This window comes from Pezoporus flaviventris, unplaced genomic scaffold (assembly GCF_033815535.1).
Source record: "Pezoporus flaviventris isolate CSIRO_AGI_PZ_B2104156 unplaced genomic scaffold, CSIRO_AGI_Pfla_v1 ptg000091l, whole genome shotgun sequence".
In the NCBI taxonomy this organism is placed as follows: domain Eukaryota; kingdom Metazoa; phylum Chordata; class Aves; order Psittaciformes; family Psittacidae; genus Pezoporus; species Pezoporus flaviventris.
This window is the reverse complement of record NW_026892639.1, coordinates 939,239-960,542: the sequence shown is the minus strand read 5'-3', so window position 1 is coordinate 960,542 and position 21,304 is coordinate 939,239. Positions and strand designations below refer to the sequence as shown.

Here is a 21,304-nt window from a genome sequence, read left to right as displayed (position 1 = left end):
CTCACTCAGTAGCTCCTTCTACAGATGCCCTTCTCTGTCTTCAATCAGTATTGCTGTAATTCTCCAACCCTTTCCTAGTTCTGTTGTACTCCTACCTGAGATGGGAGGAGGACTGGATCTCAGCTTAAAGTTCCATGAAATCACACTGCTTATAGACAACAGTTGCTGTTTCTTGCCATTCCTGCTGGCATAAGCTAAGGAAGAACATAAATCTTCCATAAGGGACCAGCTGAGTGTTAGTAAAGCAATGCTTGGGTTAAGATCAGAAGCAGTCGGTGCTCCAGAATATTACCTGTGGTGAGCTGAGGATTTATTTACTCCTTACCCTAAAGCTGATGGGAAAACCACTATTTTCCCTGGATATTGCAACCCAATGGGGCATGGGAGGAGAGATCTGTCTCATGATAGGAGGATGTCTACAGCGTAACTGTCTATATCTGAGCTAATTTCCCACTTTCTCTTTATGGACAATGAGTTTCCAATAGACAATAAGCATTTAATTGAGTACAGCCTTCTACAAAAATATCATCTCAAATCTGCACGGTCACAGTGGAGAGCAGGACATCAGGAATCACTGCAAGAGATCAAGACAGGAAACATATCTGGTATAGGTGCTATTCTGCTCTCCTCGTTGACAATGAAGGAGAATCAGAGCAGGGAAATGTGATGAAGATAACCAAAGGTGGTGAATGATGGCATTACTAAAGGAGGGCTACAGCTCTTCAGGTAGAAGTTCTGGGCTCTGTCAAAGGGATGAATGCAATTCTTACTCGGGCAGTTGCCAAGCTGCCCATGGCTGTGATTCCTAACCACAGGCAGGGATCACTCACTACTTGAGCAGTCCAGGCACACTGAACTGGACTGGAGTTAGGATGTTTGGTGCGGTCCAGGTAAGCCCACTGACACTGCTGTGAGAGAGGAGTTCTTTGGTTCTCTTGAATCCCTTAAAATATCTTTCCTCCAAAATCTTACAATATATGTCTTTTTCTTGTGAATCAAATAAAGTTGGGTGCAATTCAGTGAAAAGCTCCTTGAAATGCCATAGATAAAGACTATGTAAACTATGGGTGTGAAATAATGTAGATACTTGCCCAAATGGCTATAGGAGAGTGAACAGAGCAAAAAGCAGTTGACCCAGAAAACTATTTGGTTGAGCAGAAATACGGCCATTGTGGCAAATGCCCCTAAAAGTGTTTTCAAAACAGCACAGATCAAATCAGCTCTGAAATAAATGAATGTAACTAGAGCGAGACCTACAACGTCAAGTCCTGAAGCATCCCTACCAGGAACTGGGGTAACGCAACATGCCAGGACAGAAAACAATTCTTCTTTTTCCAGTTTTTTATGGGTTTCATTGGCTTATGAACTCCATGGCGAAGCCTAATCCTGGGCCTTGCACTGTGCAGTGGAACAAGCAGAGCTGTTAAACACTCTTCTCACCATACAGGTCTCAAGTGCCCTTGCTGCTCTCCTATTTTCAACTACTTTCCCTTTCACTGATGTATTAAGCTCTGCTCCTTCAAGGTCCTCAACAGATCCGAGCCTCAGCCCTGCCTCTGGCAAAGCATTTCCCACTCTTGCTGTCAGCACGAAGCATTACTTGACCCATGCGCTAAGGCACCCATATCCCTGCTTCATGGCTTGTTTCATGCCCACCTCTACAACCAACTTGTCTTGGTCAGCATCTCTCCTGACACCTTCCTCTCTGCTTCAGACACCAGGGAAAAGGCCCTGCTACAGTGGCTCCCCAATAAGCCAAGAAGGAAGAGAGGTCTGGGGTCAAGACGACCGCTCCTGTTGTCCCCTGTGCTGAAGGCTTAATGCCCTTGTAGCAGGGTTGTGCAGGCAGGAGGTGGGACAGCTCAGCTCCACCATCCAGGCAGGTTATAGAGATGCCCTACCCTGGGAAAGTGCCATGTGTAGGCAAATAAGAAGCAGCAGCCCAAGCACACCCTGGAGACCAACACTGGTGTCGGTAACAGAGAACAGGTCTCAGTGTTCCCTCCCCATCATGAGACATTTGAGGATGCAGCTGCAGGGATGGGAGCCCTTACAGGTCCAGTTGGAGTTCCCTAAGTGTGACTGGGAAGTGCTGCGTTTCACAACCTTGCACACACCTCTACACTGTTTGCAAGGCAAACCTTATGAAGGAGGGTGTGAAAGGCAGCAGTGCACCACCAGCTCAGCAAAACTGCCGTTCTCACTTACTGCTTGGGCGGATTGGCTTCATTGGCTACCTGCCTATCTGGAGCCCTACCACGTACGTGTCTCCATAGTCCTCTGATTTTATGGGAGTGTTTTCAGAACACGGGGATTAAACCTCCCTAACATTTGTCTCAATGGACACTGGGTTCTGGTTATTTGTTGCCGAGTTCCTCTGTGAAAGTGCGTAATTGCATTTGAGAGGATCAGGCTCGGCATTAAATAGTGCCTACCCTGCAGGGTCGTGCATCCGTAAGACAAATGCCCAGAAAGGTGTGGACATCTGCATCCTTGGAGGTCTTATAGGACAAAGACACAACCATCCTTGTCTAGGTTTGACAGCAACTGCCTAGGGACAGGAGGATGGTCTAGAGACCTCCAGAGGGTCCTTCCCACCGACTTTTCTATGAGATGTCTGCTTGTGCAATGCATGTTTGGTTATATATGTCTGTGAGAGCATGCTCTGTGCATGGGATCTCCCTGGTATGTCCATGAACATTAGAGCAGTGAGCCTAGGCAGAAGCAGAAATAGGTCAGGTGTGTGCTGGGTGCCCAGGCACCGCAGGTGCCTCCTTAGTTTTTTCCTTAACCCACCGGTTTAGCTGTATAACCGGGTGCCCGCAGCTGTCAAAGGCGGCAGTAAACTTTGGCAGCAGGATATTCCCTATATACTGTTCCATATGGCACCGTCGAGCATCCCGAAGCTGCCACGGGGACTGCCAATGCTTGTCCCCCGCGCCCCGCAAGGATGGAGGGACCTGGTGGGGCGCGACCCAGCACGGAGACCCTGAGGGCTCTGGGGGCCAGCGGGTCCTCAGGGAGCCCCGGGGGTGCCCGGCGGCTGTGGGACGAGACGGGACGGGAGGAGGGGGCCGCCCCGCCTCCCGCTTAAAGAGCCGCGGCGCCGGGCGGCCGCGCAGTGAGCTGCGGAACGGCACCGCCCGGCACCATGCCCTGCGCCTTCGGCCGCATCCTCATCATCAGCATCATCCTCCTCCTTCCGCCACCCACCGCCGCCTACTTCGGGTCAGCACCGCCCGCGGGGATCGGCCCCTGGCGCCGCCTCCGCGCAGGGACCCGGGGAGAGAGCGCGGAGGGTCCGCGGGACAGTGCAGGGATGGGGGGGGGGGGAACGCGGAGGGTCCGCGGGACAGTGCAGGGATGGGGAGGGAGCGCGGAGGGTCGGGGGATGCTGTGCTGCTCCGCGGCTGCTGCGCCCTTGCGCGGGTGCCTGTGAGCGGGGTCCGGCGGGGAGCTGTGGAGTTTGAAAGGGCTGGGAGAAAGGGTGCTGGGTGTGAGCGCCGCGGAGAAACGGGACAAGGAAAGGCCAACGTGTGGGCAGCGGAACGCAGGGACGGGCTGGAAGATGCTGGGAGCAACCGGGATCAAAACTTGCTTGCTTGAAGCGCGCTCCGTTTCTGTTCAGGATGCGAATTAGCCCCGGCTGGTTGCAGGCTGTGACACCCCGCTCCAGGCTGCTTCCCTGGAGGGAAGAAGGTGGGAGGAGGGAGGCCGGGCTCAGCAGAGAGGTCTGGGTGACATGTGGGTGCTGCGGGGCTCAAAGCCAGCCCAGGGCCAGAGGGTGCGCTGGGGCGCAGGGAGGCAGAACTGATGCTTCAGCCTGGATAGGGTGCAGGATAAACCTGGGCACGACCGCTCCTGGGTGCGTGTCCTCCCCTCACATTTCAGGTTGTTTGGGTTAAAGGCAAAGGTGGGGTTTTAATAGGTTGGGTCAATGCAGAACTTCCCGTGGAGACGGGTTTTGGTTTGTTTTCTCAGTCAGCTGCTTCTCAGGGAGGTTTTTCAGACTCTCTTGTGCTAAGTAGGGCTGTTAGTGCTCATCTCCCAGGGAGTGTAGGGGAGCTGCAAATACCCATGCATTCAGACACTGCTGTGAGTGATGGTAACACCCAAGACAGATCTGAAGGGTCTTGGTCCCTCCCTACTGATCCTCCCATCAGGTGCCAGACACCTCTTACATTTGCTGGCAAGTATCTGTAGGCTTACATAGGGCAATGATTGGTATTTCATTTCTGCTGCAAAGCTTCCTTAAACCAGATGGATTTTAAGTTAATTAATTGTATTGTTTAGCCTAACTCGTATCTAAGCACCTGCTGCCAGGGGAGGACCCTACCTTTCTTGGTCATTCATGGTGTGTATGTACACATGCTCTACAAAGGAGCTGGCTTGTGGTGAGTGTTTGGCTTTCCAGCTACAGGGACACGTGCGCAGGGTTGTAGTTAGTGGAAGTGAATGTCTCTGTGCCCTCCTCTCAGATAACTAACACAAAGTGGTCCCTGACTATTGCTCAAGCTCTTAAAGCAACCTGACTGATTCTTCATCTTGTGACAAGGATGTGTTTGATAGGAGCTGCTTCCTGGGCATGAAATCTGGCTGTGCTGCCTCTTGATGGTGCCTAGCTCAGGATCTGAGGCTGCAGTTCCACTTCTGAAAGGTGTTTTCCTTGAGGGGTTTGTCACAGGGCTGCCCTGCGTATTCTCACCTCTCCACTGAAAAATCACAAGGAAACCGAAGTCTAAGAACTCATTGGGTGCTTGGTGGTGATGAATAATGTGATCCATGGGTGCTTACTTTGAGCCCATAGACATAGAGGAACTCCAGTATCCAGAAGTCCTGATGTGAATGCCTGATACAGCTTAGTTTGGAAGTATCTCGCATCTAAATTACTACTGAATTAGAGGGGACCTTAGGCCCTGGTGCAGCAGTTCACCTCTAAGTTCTGCCGAATAGGAGAGACTTATGCACAGGAGCCAGATCTTTGCTTTCCAAACACTTAACTGAGGAAACCTCTGAAGATCTAATAAAAGGTGCAGGAGGCTTTTGGGTGCCAATCTGCAAAGAGAGGACCTGAGCCCTTTCTGTTGCATACAGTGGCTTTGGCAAAGGTGAGATACTGCTGTTTGAAAGTAGTGAAAATGCCAAGTTCGATTCCATCAGGACCAAGGTAAGGCAAGGAGAGCCCAGGGTAGTCCAGCAGAAACGGTCCAAGGGCCGAGCAAGGATGAAGATGATCTATAAATATACAGAATTAAGCCTTGCCATACTTAACACAGCCTTACACTGGTGGCAGCTGTGGGCAGACCTTGGAAGAGCACATTCCCATCACCTGGGGTTGTTAGCTATCTGATGTCAGTGCACTGGCTATGCTTGAGCAGACCTTGAACTGCCAATGCTGGCTCCACAGAGGGGTACATTGGAGCCTACAGGAGAGGGGGAGAAAATAAGCTTTGCATGAAGTGTGGTCCGGCTGTTGTTCAGGTGGTGTTGGGCTTGCCTGGCTCGTTAGATGCAGGACCCCAGGGGTGGCTGTCTCCCTGGTACACAGGCAGTGTACCCCTCTTGACTTCCTTCGTGCTTGCTTTGTTTCCACCTTTGCTTCAGTCTCCCCCATGCTGCAGCCCCTCTAAGGTATTCCCTCCTCATCCTAGCAGTGCTTTTGCTTTCAGGATCCTTGGGTGGGAATCTCTCTACACCTCACTGAAAGCTCTCAGCCTCCTGTTGCCTTCTTAGGGGCTGGGTTTCACGAAGTGGAAAGTAGTTTAGGTTGTGCTGGAGGGCAAAGAGCTCCTCAGAGGGTGTAAGAGGATCTCTTCCCAGAGTTAGGGCAGAATACAGAAGAGACCCAGCTCAGGTGGGATGTTGTTGGATGGGCGGGAGTCACAGACTTGGTTAAAGCCTTCTCCTGGAGAGACCTCCATGGAGCAGGCTGCAACATGTCTCATTCATGGCCCAGTCTGGCCTGTGCAATGTAGGCAGCCAGGTCTGCTGGAGCCTTCCTTTGTAACTCGTCATTGAGTACCTGTGGTAGGTACAGAGGCACCAGGCTTCCATGTGCTGTCTGCCTTCACAGCTCCTCTTAATTCAGCCTACCTGTGTCCTCTGGAGCTAGTTCTGCTCCGTGAAATTCAGTGACACAACTGTTGCTCATTTCATGATGGAAGGGGCCCTTAGAGAGTAAAAACAACACATGGTTTGCAGGTCTATTGAAGCTTAGTTCTGAAAAGAGCTTAATATGTTAAATGACATCTTAATGTAAATAAGGGTACCTTCAAAAATGCTGTCCTCACCTGTATGCCCCTGGTATACAAGATAGAAGGATATCCTTGCATCCTTCTGTCCACCCCCTGTATCCCCTAGAGGGATACCCCTGTATCCTTCTAGAGATGTTGAGTAAGCTTTGGGTTTCATCGTTAGCCCAGTTACCTACATTCCTATGTTTGCTTTGGTAGCTGTTATTGAAGCATGTCCCTGATGAACCTGCTACCAACAGGGTCTCTGCTGTCCAGTTCTGACCCTGGAAAGATTTCTGAAGGTGTTTCTGATAAAACAAGTACTTGTATTACTTCCAGGCTGAATAATCCTTCCTCCAAGTACAGTATATCAGGAGGGTTTGTTACAGCATCTTCCTTTGCATTCTCAGAGACACGCAATGCTGGGATGTTTAAAGAGTGTATTAACAGAAAGAGAGCAGAAATGGAGAAGGAAGGCAGCTTTCAGATGAGACTTGAAAAGACAGAGTCTGTAGTGATTGTCACAGCAGAGCCAATGTGTGGCTACAGATGCATTGAATAGGTAAAGGCTTTTCACAGATGCTTTTTGCTTATCTTCCATTCCCAGATCCTCTTTAGTCACTGTGTCAGGGTATCAGGCTTCCTATAAAATCGTCCCATTGAATGTGGAGTGTTTCATGTTAGGAGCGTGGCCAGCCCCAGAGTTAGACTGAGTTAGATCTCCCATGGAATGATCAACCAGACTGCTGTCCTGCTCTGGCTGTGCAGCAGCAGGCAAGGCACTGCCCTGAAATCAGGAGCTACATGGAGATGGTTCAGTGACTGAGGCAAGAGGGGGAAGGATATAAACCAAGGATGTCCAGTCTGTGGGGGCACAGAGCAGGTATGGGTGAAGAACCCAGTGCAGTTAGAGTGAACGGGTGCATACGCACTGATTGCAATAGTTCCCAGCTAAATCCTCGTGCCATACCTCTCGTCCCGAACCAGCCATCTCTTCCAATGGAAGAATTTTATATGCTGTTCCCTGTGGAGTTTAAGGAGAATTGGTTTTTTAAAAGGAGGCTATATCTGGATACATCATCTGCTGCTGTTCCCAAAAAGGGTTCACAGCAAGCAGAAAAGCTCCTTGCAAAGGATTCCAACTCGTAACCTCACGTAAACCTCACCTGAGATTTTAATTCAAGCCTTTTTTCTTTGTGAGGAGCAGAAAGCTTGACAGCAAACTTGGAGGGTCGCAGGTATAAAGAGGGTCTGGAATGACAACTCTGATGGAGAAAGGTAAAACACCTTTGAGAGCAATAGTTTATCCCAAGATGCTTCTTTGGGGATTTCTTCCACCTTCTCTGCAGACAGCAGGTGGTACAAAGCATGGAAGATCATTCCCTACAGTCAAGGCACTACAACACTGCTGCTGGCCATCCATTTGTCCAGGGATGAATATTGAGGATGAAATAATGTTGCTTCTGAAAGGATTAAAACTCTATTCCACTGAGTTGCCAGGGAGAAAGTAGAGCCGAGGACCTATTGTGCACTGCAGTGGCCTTGATTTGATCTGTCATTGTCCCATATTCTCTTTCACCTCTCCTGAATGCTTGTTGCAGTTATCTGTGGGGTGTAGATATTTCTGTGGAACATGAAAGGCCCATGAAATCAGATATGGAGGACTGTTGTGGCTCCCTTTGATTTTTCTCCTGACTTGGGAGAGGTAGAAAAGGCATATTTTTAGGGATTTTTAAGATCTTTCAGATCCAGAGGACACTGGGCATTGCACAGGAACAGGCTCTCATTAAAAGTTTCTTAAGCAGCTGGAATGTGGCTGGAAGGAGATTAAAGGAAATAGATGAATTTAGCAAAGTGCTTAGGCAGAAAAGGAGGGAGAAATAAAAGTTGGAGATCCTTATTGTTCTTTCAGATTGCTAGCAGGTGTGCATTAATTCAAAGAGTTTATTTTCTTTTTTTTGCCATACGATCTGTAGATAATAAACCCTAAATCATCTAAAATCAATGCGCAGTTTGCCTAACTGCAAATATCTGCATATTTTCTATTTAATCTCGTAAGAATGTTCTCATACTGTGATGCTGATCTGATCCCATGGTAGTTTTACCATAACAAAACACAGTTACAGTCAGAGTTTGCAAGGGTTTGCTTTTATGGGTAATCTTAGCTGTGCTTGTTGGGACTTTGAGAGTGGCTTCTGCTCCCAGCTTTGCCACTGGACCTTACAATCATTGAATAGTTTGGGTTGGAAAGGACCTTAAAATCATCCAGTTCCAACCCCCCTGCCATGGGCAGGAACACCTCACCCTAAGCCATGTCACCCAAGGCTCGATACAACCTGGCCTTGAACACTGTCAGGGATGGAGCATTCACAACTTCCCTGGGCAACCTATTCCAGTGCCTCAGCACCCTCACAGTAAGGAACTTCCTCCTTATGTCCAATCCAAACTTCCCCTGTTTAAGCAAACTTGGGCAACTCCTTTTATTTCTCTGCCTCCTGACCTAAATTGAAAGTTACCTGAGCCACTGGTTTTGAGAGCAGTGTCTGTGCGCTGATCTGATGGAATGAATCCCGATCTCTGTAGGAACTTGTTCCTAATTATGGAGGTGTGAGTGCATCTGGGGGTTGTAGGCTACTGCGAGAGTGAAGGCAGAAGTGTTGTGAGGTTAGATCAGCTGAATTGTGCTATAATCCCCATGCCTGGGTAGACTGGACGGACTACAGAGAGATCTAGACATCTAACTCGGAAATAGATGTTTAAAATATCAAGTATGTGGAGGACTAAAATTGCTTGCACCATGAAAGAGCCATGCTTTTACAAGGAGCCCGATAATGGTGCAGAGGTGAGGAATCTCACTTCCTACACTGCCTTTGGGAACTGCTTGTTTGGCATCGTACCAGCTTGCTACCTCATGTCCATCTCCAGCTGGCTGGGTTTGCTCAAGCACTGAAAGTGATGGGGAGTCGCTGCACCGCTGGTGGGGATGCCACAGCCAGGTGTCTTTGTGGATGTGCTTCAGAGATTGCTCCTGCTTGCATCCCTCCATATCCACCCTTCCTGCTCTGACTCCCACAGTCACTTTGAGGAGCAGCATAGCCCAGTTTGCCTGACTGAGAGAGAGGAACAAGAAGGAACTGGCTCATCCGTTTGTCCACATTGAAGTGCTTGTGGACTTGCAAAGAAAACAGCAGGGCTTGGAGGAGGGAAGGCGTAGTCTGAAAATGCTCATATTGGGGGTGAGATGTGTCCAAAAGTAGATTTTTTAGGATGTTTCCATTTCTCTGTTTATTTTCTGGGTGGGGGTTGAGGCACTCTCCAATTCTTACCTGTTTGGTAATAAGGAGAGGCACTCCTGATCAGTTTGTGCAAATGCAGGACTGTTCCCAGGTTGTTTGCATCAGAGTAAATTAATTTCTCTGTGTTTTCAAGCAGCCCAAAGATATTAAGGGAGATAAATTTTGCAAGGGACGGACTCTTCACTCTTGCTGTGAAGAGTGAAACCATTTGTCTCAAGTTTGTGACATTTTTCAGCTGAATTACATATAAATACATACACGTGCTTTGCTGTGGCATTTGGAAACACATTTTTAGTTGAGCTTTCCTTTATTTTCTTCAGTACTAAAATGTTTTCCAGCAAAAGATGTGTTTTCCCTAGAAAGGTGGTCATTGATCATGTCTCCTTCTTGGTCTTAGAATCATAGAACAGTTCGGGTTGGAAAGGACAGGGACACCTCACACTAAACCATGGCACCCAAGGCTCTGTCCAACCTGGCCTTGAACACCACCAGGGATGGAGCATTCACAACCTCCCTGGGCAACCCATTCCAGTGCCTCAGCACTCTCAGAGTAACTTCTTCCTTATATCTAACCTAAACTTCCCCTGTTTAAGTTTGAACCCATTACCCCTTGTCCTATCACTACAGTCCCTACTGAAGTCTTCTGTAGCTGTGTCTAGTAGCATGGTACCGGTGCCCACCAAACCCTGGAAGGACGTGGTTCATGCTTTAAGGAGTTAGCACAGAGGTGTAGCACTACTGAATAAACCAAATCTCTGTATGAGACAGTGAATGTACTGAGAAGGGAGCAAAGCTGCAGGGTGTGAACGTGTCCTCTTCATGGAGTCAAGGAAACTTCCCACCAGAGGTTGCTGGTGACAACACAAGTGCATTTTCTCTTTCTCCCCACAGTGTTAATCTTTGGCTTGGTGTGTGGTGGAGACGGGATAGTAGATCTAGTCAATCTGTATTGGTTAATCTTCTGGTAAAAAGAACCCTGAACATCAGCTTTCTGAATGTCCTTCCCTCCCATCACCTTTTTCCTTCTAGGATTGCCGTCCTCCATCACTCACTGCCTTTTCTGCTTCCTTTCAGCTTGACCGGGAAAGAAGCTCTGACCCACTTCCCATCCCTGGGACCCTCCACAAACGCTGCCCAGGGGAAGGTGCACATGAAGCAGTGTGACTTGCTGAAGCTGTCCCGCAAGCAGAAGAGGCTGTGCCGGAGGGAGCCTGGCTTGGCAGAGACCTTGCGGGATGCCATCCGGCTCGGAGTCATGGAGTGCCAGTACCAGTTCCGCAGTGAGCGCTGGAACTGCAGCCTGGAGGGACGGACCAGCCTGCTGAAGCGAGGTACAAGGTAGTCTTTTGTTTGCAGTATAAAATCCCACTTGGTTCTGTAGCCCCTGGAATATACATATTGCTGAGCCTGGAGAAGAGAAGGCTCCTTAAGGGGAGACCTCAGAGCAGCTCCAGTGCCTCAAGGGGCTGCAGGAAACCTGGAGAGAGGCTTGGGACAAGGGCCTGTAGGGACAGGTCAAGGGGAATGGCTTGAACCTGCCAGAGGGGAGACTGAGATGAGCTCTTAGGCAGAAGCTCTTCCCTGTGAGGGTGCTGAGGCGCTGGCACAGGGTGCCCAGAGAAGCTGTGGCTGCCCCATCCCTGGCAGTGTTCAAGGCCAGGTTGGATACAGGGGCTTGGAGCAAGCTGCTCCAGGGGAAGGGGTCCCTGCCCGTGGCAGGGGTTGGAGCTGGAGGAGCTTTGAGGTCCCTCCAACCCAAAGGAGGCTGGGATCCTATGATCTCAAATTAAGCAAAGTGGGGCAGAAACCAGGGAGTGCAGAGCATCTGTTTTTCCTAAGAATGGCAGCTGTACAGTTTGGGCCCTTTGGTAACAAAATAGGTCTCCTCATCTTTCCTGCACAGTTTATCACAGATTGAAAAGTAAAAGGAAATTCACAGCCTTGGCTTGTGGATTTTGTTCCGAGGGTAGAGTTTCCTAGACTTGCCATCTTCCTGGGTTGTCAAATGTGGATGAAACTGAAAAAATAAGGGTTCATGCTTTACGTCAAGGGTCATTTTAAGAGAAGACTCTTTTTAGCTCTTAGGATATCACTGTGTGTAAATCTTTGCTGTTCTCAGATACAGAATTTAATGCTAATTTTCTGTTAGAAAAAGCTGTTTATCAGCATTGAGGCATTTCAGTGCATGTTGACAAATATCTCCTAAGACTCTTTCACACTGATTTGGAGTTTGTGCAGTTCAGCCAGACTGGGCAGAAAATACACTGGCTTCTCTTCACCAAATGCTTTAGAGGATGAAAATGTCCTATAAATTCTCTATTTGAGGTAGGAGGGAGCATAATAAATCCTTCAAATTGCGAGAACTTGAGAAAAATGGAATGAAGACAGACCCCGAAATTTCCTGATACAAGCTCCCAGAGCATGCAGATGCACTTTGTTAAACCTGTCTGCAGCCAAGCAGCGCCTGGCTGCCTCTTACCGTTTCTGCTCTTCATTAATGCTTAGTAGCATTTACTGTTACAGTCTTCAGTACTAATGGAGTTTCAGACCTTTGATAATGTTTAGCAGCTTAGGTTTTTCAAAAAGGGGCTGAATAAGCCACTATTAACTTTGATGAAATGAAAACGTTAATTTTAATTAGCAGTGGGATCGCAACTTTTTAACATTTCCATTTAAAATTATCAGATTTTCTTAAATTCTACATTTATATTTTAGTAAACCAGCACATACAACATCAAATTTACCTCATTGCAGGGCTCTATTGTGGCTTTTTTAGTGCACTGTGGAAGAAGCAGTTTGCGATCATGTTGAGTGTCTTTCTGACATCTGTACCTTCATCAACCTCAAAGAACTTGAAAATGACAATTGAATAATCCTCATCTTCAAATAGCTGGAAAACATTTCATTATCTCCTGGTGGCATGCCTTAACATTTCCAGGGACTCCTGACTGACAAAAATAAAATATCACCTGTAATTTAAAACCTGTTTTGGCAGATGAGGAGAAGGGTTTGAAAACTTTTATTACACAATCTTAAGGATCAAATGATGATTTAATACAGAAAAGTATGCTGTGTGCATTTCCTATATGAGAGGGCAGTTGGCTGGAAGCAATTATTAGCTCTCGTTTTCCATTACCTTGCAAACAGGCTGGTTTCACAAAGAACATGAACGCTTTCAGCTAACACTTTTGATCTGGTCCTCACGTATTCCTACTGCTGTCTTGCTGCTGCCTTGAAAATTGTTGGTCGGACAATGGGCTATGCTCCTTTCACACAAAGAGTGATGGGGACTTTTAAAAATGATTAAATCATGCTATATTGCCATGGTGTTGGAGAAAGCGTGAGGAAAACCACACACTTTTTAAGTGTCTTTGGTTCTATGAGGGCAAGAGGGGAAAAAAATCATGCTCAGTGAGATGGTTCATTTTTGTAGTAGGTGAAAACTTAACTTACAGTCACAGCTGAAGCACTAGCATATCTGATTCGGATCACAAATGCTTTTCCTGCTTCTAGAGATGCCACCATCTTTTTTTCTCCTATTTAAATCTTTCTAGTAAGAAACAAAGAAAAAAAGCCAGACTTTCTGGGTTTTGAAATGCCAGCTTTGTTATTTTCACATTTCTTGTTTTATACTGACACTCCTCTAGATACAATTGGAAAGTCCTTTTCCATAACCTACAATCCTTCTGTGACCGAAGGGTATTACTCTTCACTGATTCATGCAAAATTGCCCCGTGCTCCTTCTCCACTGCTTTAAAAATCCATGGAAATAGTTAGATTTAAATGTATTCTGGAGACACATTTCATCTTGTTGCACAATGGTGGCTGGTGTCTTTATAAAAAGAAATGGTGAATTTTTGTTTCCAAGGTGTATCAGAAAGGCAGTCGATTGCTGTTAGAGTCAGGTAAGAAGTATTTCATCTCAAACAACATGGACATTTGGGGGAAATAAATACCTATAATAAAGACAGCTCAAATCCAGCCACTCAGAAAAAGTCTTTCTGGAGAGATGAGCAATCTTTCCATGCATTAATCCATTTCTTCCCTTCACGTTGGTTATTCTTTGACCTTCAAGCAGTGATTTCTTTGATGTGATGAAGAATCTAGGAGTGGTACAAAGCAGGGTCACTGACACAGAGATGGAGAGCTTCCAATCGTGGAGATTTTGAGAACTCAGCTGGACACAGCCCTGAGCAACTTTGGCATTGGAGTTAGCCCTGCTTTGAGCAGGAGGTGGTACCAAAGACCTTGAGAAGGCCTCTGGGCTCCCCTGTTTTGCTTGGTTGGGTTTGGATTTTTGTTCCTATTTCTCTTCTTTTTTTTCTTCTTTTTTTTCTTCCCCAGAGATGTCTCTTCCACTTGGTCTGAAATGCTCACACAGTCTTTAGTGTAGCATTGTAAAATCTTTGCCCTTGAGCATCTTCCTTTGGCAGAACCACCATATGGCTAAGCTCCTTCTATTCTAGTTTTCCTTGTGGTCTAGATCACACCACACCACAGAACAGTGTCTTGCCATTGCAGCAAACATCCTTCTGTATTTATAGGCAGCTGAGCTAAGAAATAATTCCAGAGAGCTCAGGGGAAGAGTTGGACATGTGCAAGGTCCTACCAGAGGGAGCTGGTTTGCTTCAGCATCTTGAAATTCAACTCTGATGGACGTTTGTGACCAAAGTGCCCAGGAAAGTCATCTGCATTTGGATGCTCTCCCCTTGCACTGAGTGTTTAGGATTTCATTTGGTCACTATCAACACAGTCAATGGGGTCAGGAGAGTGACTCATCCCTAAAACAGACCCTGAGAGCCTGGGAATCCACTCCAGGCTCCACTGGCTGTGGTGGCAAGATCTCCACTGACATAGTGGGTGGATAGATACGCAGGACTCATGGAGAAACCTCTATTTAGATCCTCTCAAACCATGCTTGTTGAAGCTGATTGCTGCTCATTTGTGCTACGTCCCACTAAAAATCCAGCTTCAATAGCTGCTCTGCTGCTCACTGTTACCCCACAAGGACCGTTCAGTGTTTCCTTTACTCATGTGGCTTGTGAATTAAACAATTAAATGGTGACCAATCCCTTATGAAAAAGTAGAAGGAATCATCTTAGACTTTTCAGACAAGCATTTGGCAGCCTGGTGACATTGACCCTTTGCCATAAAAGGAGGTTTGGTGGGAGGAGAAGAAGGAGACGATTTGGAAGTATGCTTGTTATCTTCAGTTACTGCTGTCTGCAGTGGCCTGACCACAAGCAGTGGTCTCTGATTTCAAGTGGGTTGAAACCTGACCAGCAATTACATGGAGTGCCACAGGAGAAACCAAACCATCACTGCTCAGAAATAGCAGAAGCAGTGTGGTATTCCACAAAGTCAGATTTAGCAGGGTATGTGGAGCTGACTGGTACTGCTAGCTTTATATGGTATGGGAAAGAGTTTCCAAAATGCTCTCCTCTCTTTTGGTATGATTTAGTGACATTTTTTCATTATTCCTCCAGTACCCCAGGAGATCTTATAGGGAATCATCAGCCAGAGAGCTTAGTTGCAAGTTACTTGCCCCAGTGACACAGCAACTAAAATGGTGAGGCAGGAAGCAGTTATATTGATCTCCTTGACCGCCACCTTTTCTTGACTCTCATCCACATCCATACTGTTGCTAGATCTTTCCTCTAAAACTCTGCAATTCCAAAGAGCTCCTGTGAAGTCTATTTTGAAGTTCCTAATGCAGCCTCTCCATCGTGTTCATGATTAGTCAATTTTTCATTCTTCTTACTGATAGCTATCAGAACTCTTTGTCCTGTTCTCTGCTCAGATTTATGGTGACCTCACTCAGATCTCAGCAGTCAGTGGTCTCATCTATTATTACAGCTGGATGGGAATTCTTTGAGGGAACAGAATGATGGAAAGATTTGATGTTGGACTGGATGAATTCTAGACGTGCCTTCCAACCTCTGCTCAGAGGGCTAACTCAAGACTAGATCAGATCTCTGTGGTTTCCCATGTGGAATTTTCCAATGTGGAATGTTCTTTTGCTTCAATGTGTTTTCTTCCCTGCAACATACATGCAGGAGAGTTGTCCTTCTTGCCCATGATATCCTTCAACATGGAACCTTTCCAGTCAAACTACAAGTGCTTTTTCCATACAAAATGTTACTGTGCTAGCACAGTCTCAATTACAAATATTTTAAATAACAGGTCAGATTTTTAACATATTTTTCAGTATCTTCTAAATATTTCCTGATTTTAAGCCCCAGCATGGTTTCAGTGTCTGTCTTCCCACCTATCAGCTCTGTGGTGAGCATGAGGACAAATGGAGTTTCATGACTGCTGCTTTTTGCAGTTGAATGTTCTCCCAAGACTATGTGGCTGTTGCCACCCATCCCTTCATTCATGAGTGGTCTCCTGTCATCATACTGAATCAGTCACAGCCACCAGGTGAGGCTACATCAGCTACTTCAAACATGATGTTCAGTTTCTCTGCTAGGCATGGTGTGCAGTTAACGGAAGAGTTTTGTCCCTTTGTGTTTCTAAGTCTTGTGCTTGATTTTAGCTCATGGACTAAGGAGGGCCGCTGGGGTGGATGAACACTTTATTTTGCCTTTTCTGCTCCTACCTTCTCCTAATGCTTCTCCTGTGCAGGTTTTAAGGAGACTGCCTTCCTCTACGCCGTATCCTCTGCTGCTCTCACCCACTCCTTGGCCAGAGCGTGCAGTGCTGGGCGCATGGAGCGCTGCACCTGCGATGACTCCCCAGACCTGGAGAATCGCAAGGCCTGGCAATGGGGAGTCTGTGGAGACAACCTCAAATACAGCACCAAGTTCCTGAAGAAGTTCTTGGGGCAGAAGAGGATTGGCAAAGACCTGCGGGCCAAGGTGGACATCCACAACACCAACGTCGGCATCAAGGTGAGGAGCCGCACTAGCAGGGCTAGAATGAAGTTAGGACTCGGTGCAAGTCTTCTAAGCCATCATCAGCTAAGGCTGTTTGTGAGAGGGCTATTCATGGCCCCTACTCACAAATCAGACCTGTCTACCTCTGTGTCATGGACCTTTCAACACTGAGAGCTTCCTGGAAAGACTTCTGTACTCTGGGGTGAGGAGTTGCATGTTGAGTGGTAGAGTAGCATCCTGTCTCCTCTAGTGGTATCAGGGGCTGAGTGACAGCAATGCACAGCACGGTAACAGCTGTAAAACTCAATGGCTGAGTTAATTCATGGACATAGGGAGTTTTGGGAAGAGCTAAAGCTTCGGAGATGGTGAAGTTGACACTCTTGAGACCAGGTCTGAGTTTAGTTTTTCCTCCATAAAATGGGAATAATAATAAATACTGAATAATACCAATAAAACTGAGGTACTTCCAGTCTGTCTGCAATCGGAGGTGTTGCCTCTACCCAGAACTAGGCTTATGGTCCTGGCAGATAATGACTACCCTTTCCATTCCTCATCAGGCTGTGAAAAATGGTCTCAAAACCACATGCAAGTGCCACGGTGTCTCTGGCTCATGTGCTGTCCGGACATGCTGGAAGCAGCTTTCTCCTTTCCATGAGATTGGGCGACTGCTGAAGCTGCGCTACGATGATGCCGTCAAGGTCTTCAGCACCACCAACGATGCTGTGGGACACTCGGAGCTGGCTGGCCCCCAGAGACACAGCCATTCGCCCAAGCACCCTGCTTCACCCCGCTCTACTGACCTGGTGTATGTGGAAGATTCCCCTAGTTTCTGTCGTCCCAGCAAATACTCCTTGGGAACTGCTGGGAGGACCTGCTCTCGGGAAGGCAACTGTGACAGCATGTGCTGTGGACGAGGCTATAACACCCAGAGCCGGCTGGTTACCTTCTCTTGCCACTGTCAAGTGCAGTGGTGTTGCTATGTTGAATGCCAGCAGTGCATGCAGGAAGAGGTTGTCTACAGCTGCAAGCAGTAAAGACAGTGCTAGAGGGTCAAGGCAAGTCCTAGAGCACAAGGAAGCAGTAGGGAGGGAGAGATGTGATTCTCTGCTGTGGGGTGAGGGCAAAGGCAAGCACCAAAAATGTCCAGTGCTCCTGTTATCTCAATGTTGAGATCCTCCAGTCTGGGGAGGACTCCTGTATGAGGGGTGAAAACCAGAGGTTTTGTGAGCTATCAGATCAGGAAGCAGGGTCAGAGAGTGGGGGTAACGTGGGGACAGCAGAAACACTGACGCAGTCAAAAATACCTCTCTTGAGCTAAAACTTGTACTCTGGTCTGCAGGAACATCCCCTCCTCCATCTCTAACTTGTGCTTATGTAAATGCATTGGGGTGGTGAAACTGAAATTCTGAGAGCTTGAATTAAGGGGCCACGGAAGGAACTAACCAGAGACTGGATCCTGATGTAGCAGAGCCAGCTGCGTTCCTGCACCAAGGCAAAATGACTCTGGCAGCAGAGATCTGCAGTGCTGTTCTCTGGCTGCTGGTTGAACCCTTTCTGCTTTGAACTCAAAGACTTGCTGTTGAGTAATCTCATCTCGATGCAAGAATTATGCCTCAGAAATGCCAGTTTACAAACAAACGGAGCTCATGTCCATCATCTCCCAGGTCGAAGTTTGGATGTGAGACTCCAAGTGCGTGTTAACCACGTTTTAATCTTGCTGTACACAGGAGACCTGGAATTGCCTCTGTTACAGTGTATGTACTGCAGGAACTCAGACGAGGTCTGGGAAGTGACCCCTCTGACGCATGCTGCCCCGCAGGGAGTTATTTATGGTGGTGGATCCAGGGTGACGGTGCCAATTCTGCATCTTTCCCCCTCCCTCCCTTGGCTTGTCCCAGCCAAAACTTTTGGTCTCATCACCTTTTTGTCTCGTGGGTACCACTCTGCCTGGTGCTCAAGGTGCATCCCATCCCACAGTTCTGCCCTGTGCTAATGACGGGGAACATTTCTGAAAGGGAATAAGGAACCACAGGAACTGGGACAGCTTATAAATTGCAAGTCACGAGTGAGAATCTCTGCACAGGGGAGTTAGATATATCGAGATAACGCAGGCACCTGGCAGGAGAGAAGGTGACCTGGGGGAAAAGAACACAGTCCATTACACAGATGTGATGCCCTGGCTTTGGGCTGTATTTACCTAGTTCACTTTCAACTGAACAAAACATAAGCAACCTGTTTTGTTTCTTTTGGCTGTGTCTTGTGAATGGCATTCACTGCCCAGCCACCAGGTACACACAGATTTGTGCAGCACAAACTGGGTGTTGAACTCTATTACAGTGCTTGGCAATGTATTTGCCTGCTCCAGAGCTTGTCCTGGTTAATCCTATAGCAGCAGTCAGAGTGCTTTTATTGTGAATAGCTCTGGAGTGCCTCTGAGATAAGAAAGCTGCTGTATTTACTTGATGCTGGTAATGGCTATAAACCAGCGAGCAGGATGCCTGTGTGGAGATGGGCTGGTGCTGGAAAGAATACTTAGATCCTTAAACTCAGACCAAAATTCATTGGCAATGTCATGGATGAAGATGCTGGTGTGGGTTGCTTAGATGGACTCATCCATAGGCTGAATTGGACAAGTTTTCAAGGTGATCAAGTTCTCCTAACGAGAGGTCAGATCTCGACTCCAGCTCTTGAGTGTGGATCTCCATTCATTTACTGTGCTTTGGACAATGACATTGCAGTGAGGAGTGTGAACTTATACTCTCTTTGTCTTCACCTTGTTGTCCTTTTGGGTTTTTTTTACAACTATTTTTGATTTCTGCTTCATAAAAGGATGGAGAAGAACTGTCTCAGAGCAGATCTAGCCATTAACTGGCTCTTTAGAGGCCACTACGACCTTCCCTTTGGCTACCTACAGGTCTTTTAATGGGCTTATTCCTTTTTATCCCGTTTCTGGCTCAAGTTAACTTGAACTGGATTAAAGTGCTTATGACAGGCATAGTACTGCAAATAGGGCTAATTGGCCTGATTTTTGTTCTACCTCCTAAATACCTAAGAACTTAATATTGAACAGACCATTATTTACATGTTGGCTTTAATCCTTTTAGAGTTGAAATCTTCCCATGAGTCTCAATGTTGAGCACTCAATGAAAAAGCATCCAAGTAAGTTAAAATTGGCATCATTGGTGACGTGACAAAGGAACTAGCTCTGCTCTACGCTTTTGATCCCAAGCCATACGGCTACTGCCTTGTTCCATCAGAGAGGATGGAAATAGCACACCATGGGAGGGATATCTGGGAATCCCATGCCATCGCACAGGGCATTCTCTTTTAATGAGGGACTGGGACTCAGTGGAAGGAGGGGGGAAGCACGGTGGATCCTCCAGTGGAGGAGACACCTCTTTGTCCTCTTGCTTTTCTCAAAGCTGCATGCGTCAGTAGTCCACTGGCCAGTAATTCCTGGGCATGCACAACCCGTTCTCCACACCCAGATGTTACAATCTGAGGGCAACTACAATGAATGCTCCTAGATGGTGGAAATTTCTCTTGATGGTCTCACATTTCAAAGTGAAGCTTTTTGGCTTGCTCAGACTCACTCTTCTGCACTAGTCCTGTAAAAAGCAGAGGAGAAAAGCACACAAGAACAGGCACGTCAGGGAAGTCTTTTAGTCTTCTCCAATGACCTGGTCCTGCACTGAGCATGGAAGGAAATATATGTTGCTAACAGCTTTCATTTCCTAGGAAAAGCATTTCAAATCTGTAGGCTAGTTCTCCAATCCACATGGCAAGAAGTATTATTCTAATAATACCCTTTATCTGGCTCCAAATGCTGCAGTGTTTAGAGCAGTAGGTAAATGCATGTCAGAGGCATGTTTTGTACAACAGACTCAAAACCAAGACCAGAAGGATGGTGAGATGATTATTTAGGCAGTGAGGAATATGGTCACACTAGTGGAACTTGCAGCTTTGGTTGTGTCTTTTGCAGCTGAAACAGTGATGCCAGTGGGAACTGAAGGACAGGTTTGTGGCAAGGGGACCAGACATCTTTATTTAGGCAGCTCAATGAAGCCCTTCCACTGTGGTTAATTTGGACTAAACTGATCCTTTGGCCCTCTTTCAGGCAAAGAAGGCACATTTAAAGCAGGATTAGGTACTGCTTTGCAGCACTTGAAAACGATCTTGGGTTATTTTGTGTGTAGCCCATGTCATATGGACTTTGAGGCAGCGTCCCCAGGTCCCTTACCACTGGTGTCTGTGAAATGTGAAGGGATCACCTCTAGTTAATGTTTCCTTGAGGAATCAAGACCAAGCATCCTCTTGAGCAAAGCTCTTCTGCCACCTCCTGGAAATATGGGATGTGAGGACCTGGACCTCCATTTGGTCTGTGTGTGAGCTGCATACTTACAAATCCAGTAGATGTGCTGCCTCTTGGTGCAAAGAAGTTACTGGAATGAGAGGCTGGAGATATAAAGGGATCCCACTTAAGCCTTTACATGGGAATCTTTCCAGCAGCAAAGGTGAAAGCTTCTGCCCTGGCTATAAAAGAATCCTTTCCCAAGTGCAAATGTATCTCAATGTGCCCAACAATGGTAAAAATCTGAGCTGCATATGCTTTCCTGTATAGTTTTCTGATTCAGAATGAAACCAGTCCTATGACGTACCTAAGATCCAAGTTATCTGAGAACAGTGATAGCTCTAATACTCCTAAACTGGCTGGGACCCTCACTATCCACACCAAGGCTACTCTGCAGACACGGGTTAGCCCCTGGCCTTGTGTGTACTTCCTAGGCTACTTTTTATTGCCTCTCCTGGTGTGTTGTGGTGCTGGGCTTGGTAGCAGTGGCTCCAGGATGCTTATTGCAAGAGGGAAATAGCAATCCATCAGGAAAGCTTTAGAGAA

At 47.1% G+C, this 21,304-nt stretch overlaps 1 protein-coding gene across 1 annotated transcript; it reads left to right on the top strand.

The window, feature by feature from the left end:
• The first annotated feature begins 3,179 nt into the window (after nucleotides 1-3,179).
• Nucleotides 3,180-19,670, top strand: WNT9B (Wnt family member 9B). Its single transcript, XM_061475918.1, has 4 exons — nucleotides 3,180-3,228; nucleotides 10,604-10,860; nucleotides 16,157-16,422; nucleotides 16,965-19,670. The coding sequence occupies exons 2-4, from the start codon at nucleotides 10,680-10,682 to the stop codon at nucleotides 17,439-17,441; spliced, it is 924 nt and encodes a 307-aa protein (XP_061331902.1). The 5' UTR covers nucleotides 3,180-3,228; nucleotides 10,604-10,679; the 3' UTR covers nucleotides 17,442-19,670.
• The last annotated feature ends 1,634 nt before the right edge of the window (nucleotides 19,671-21,304 follow it).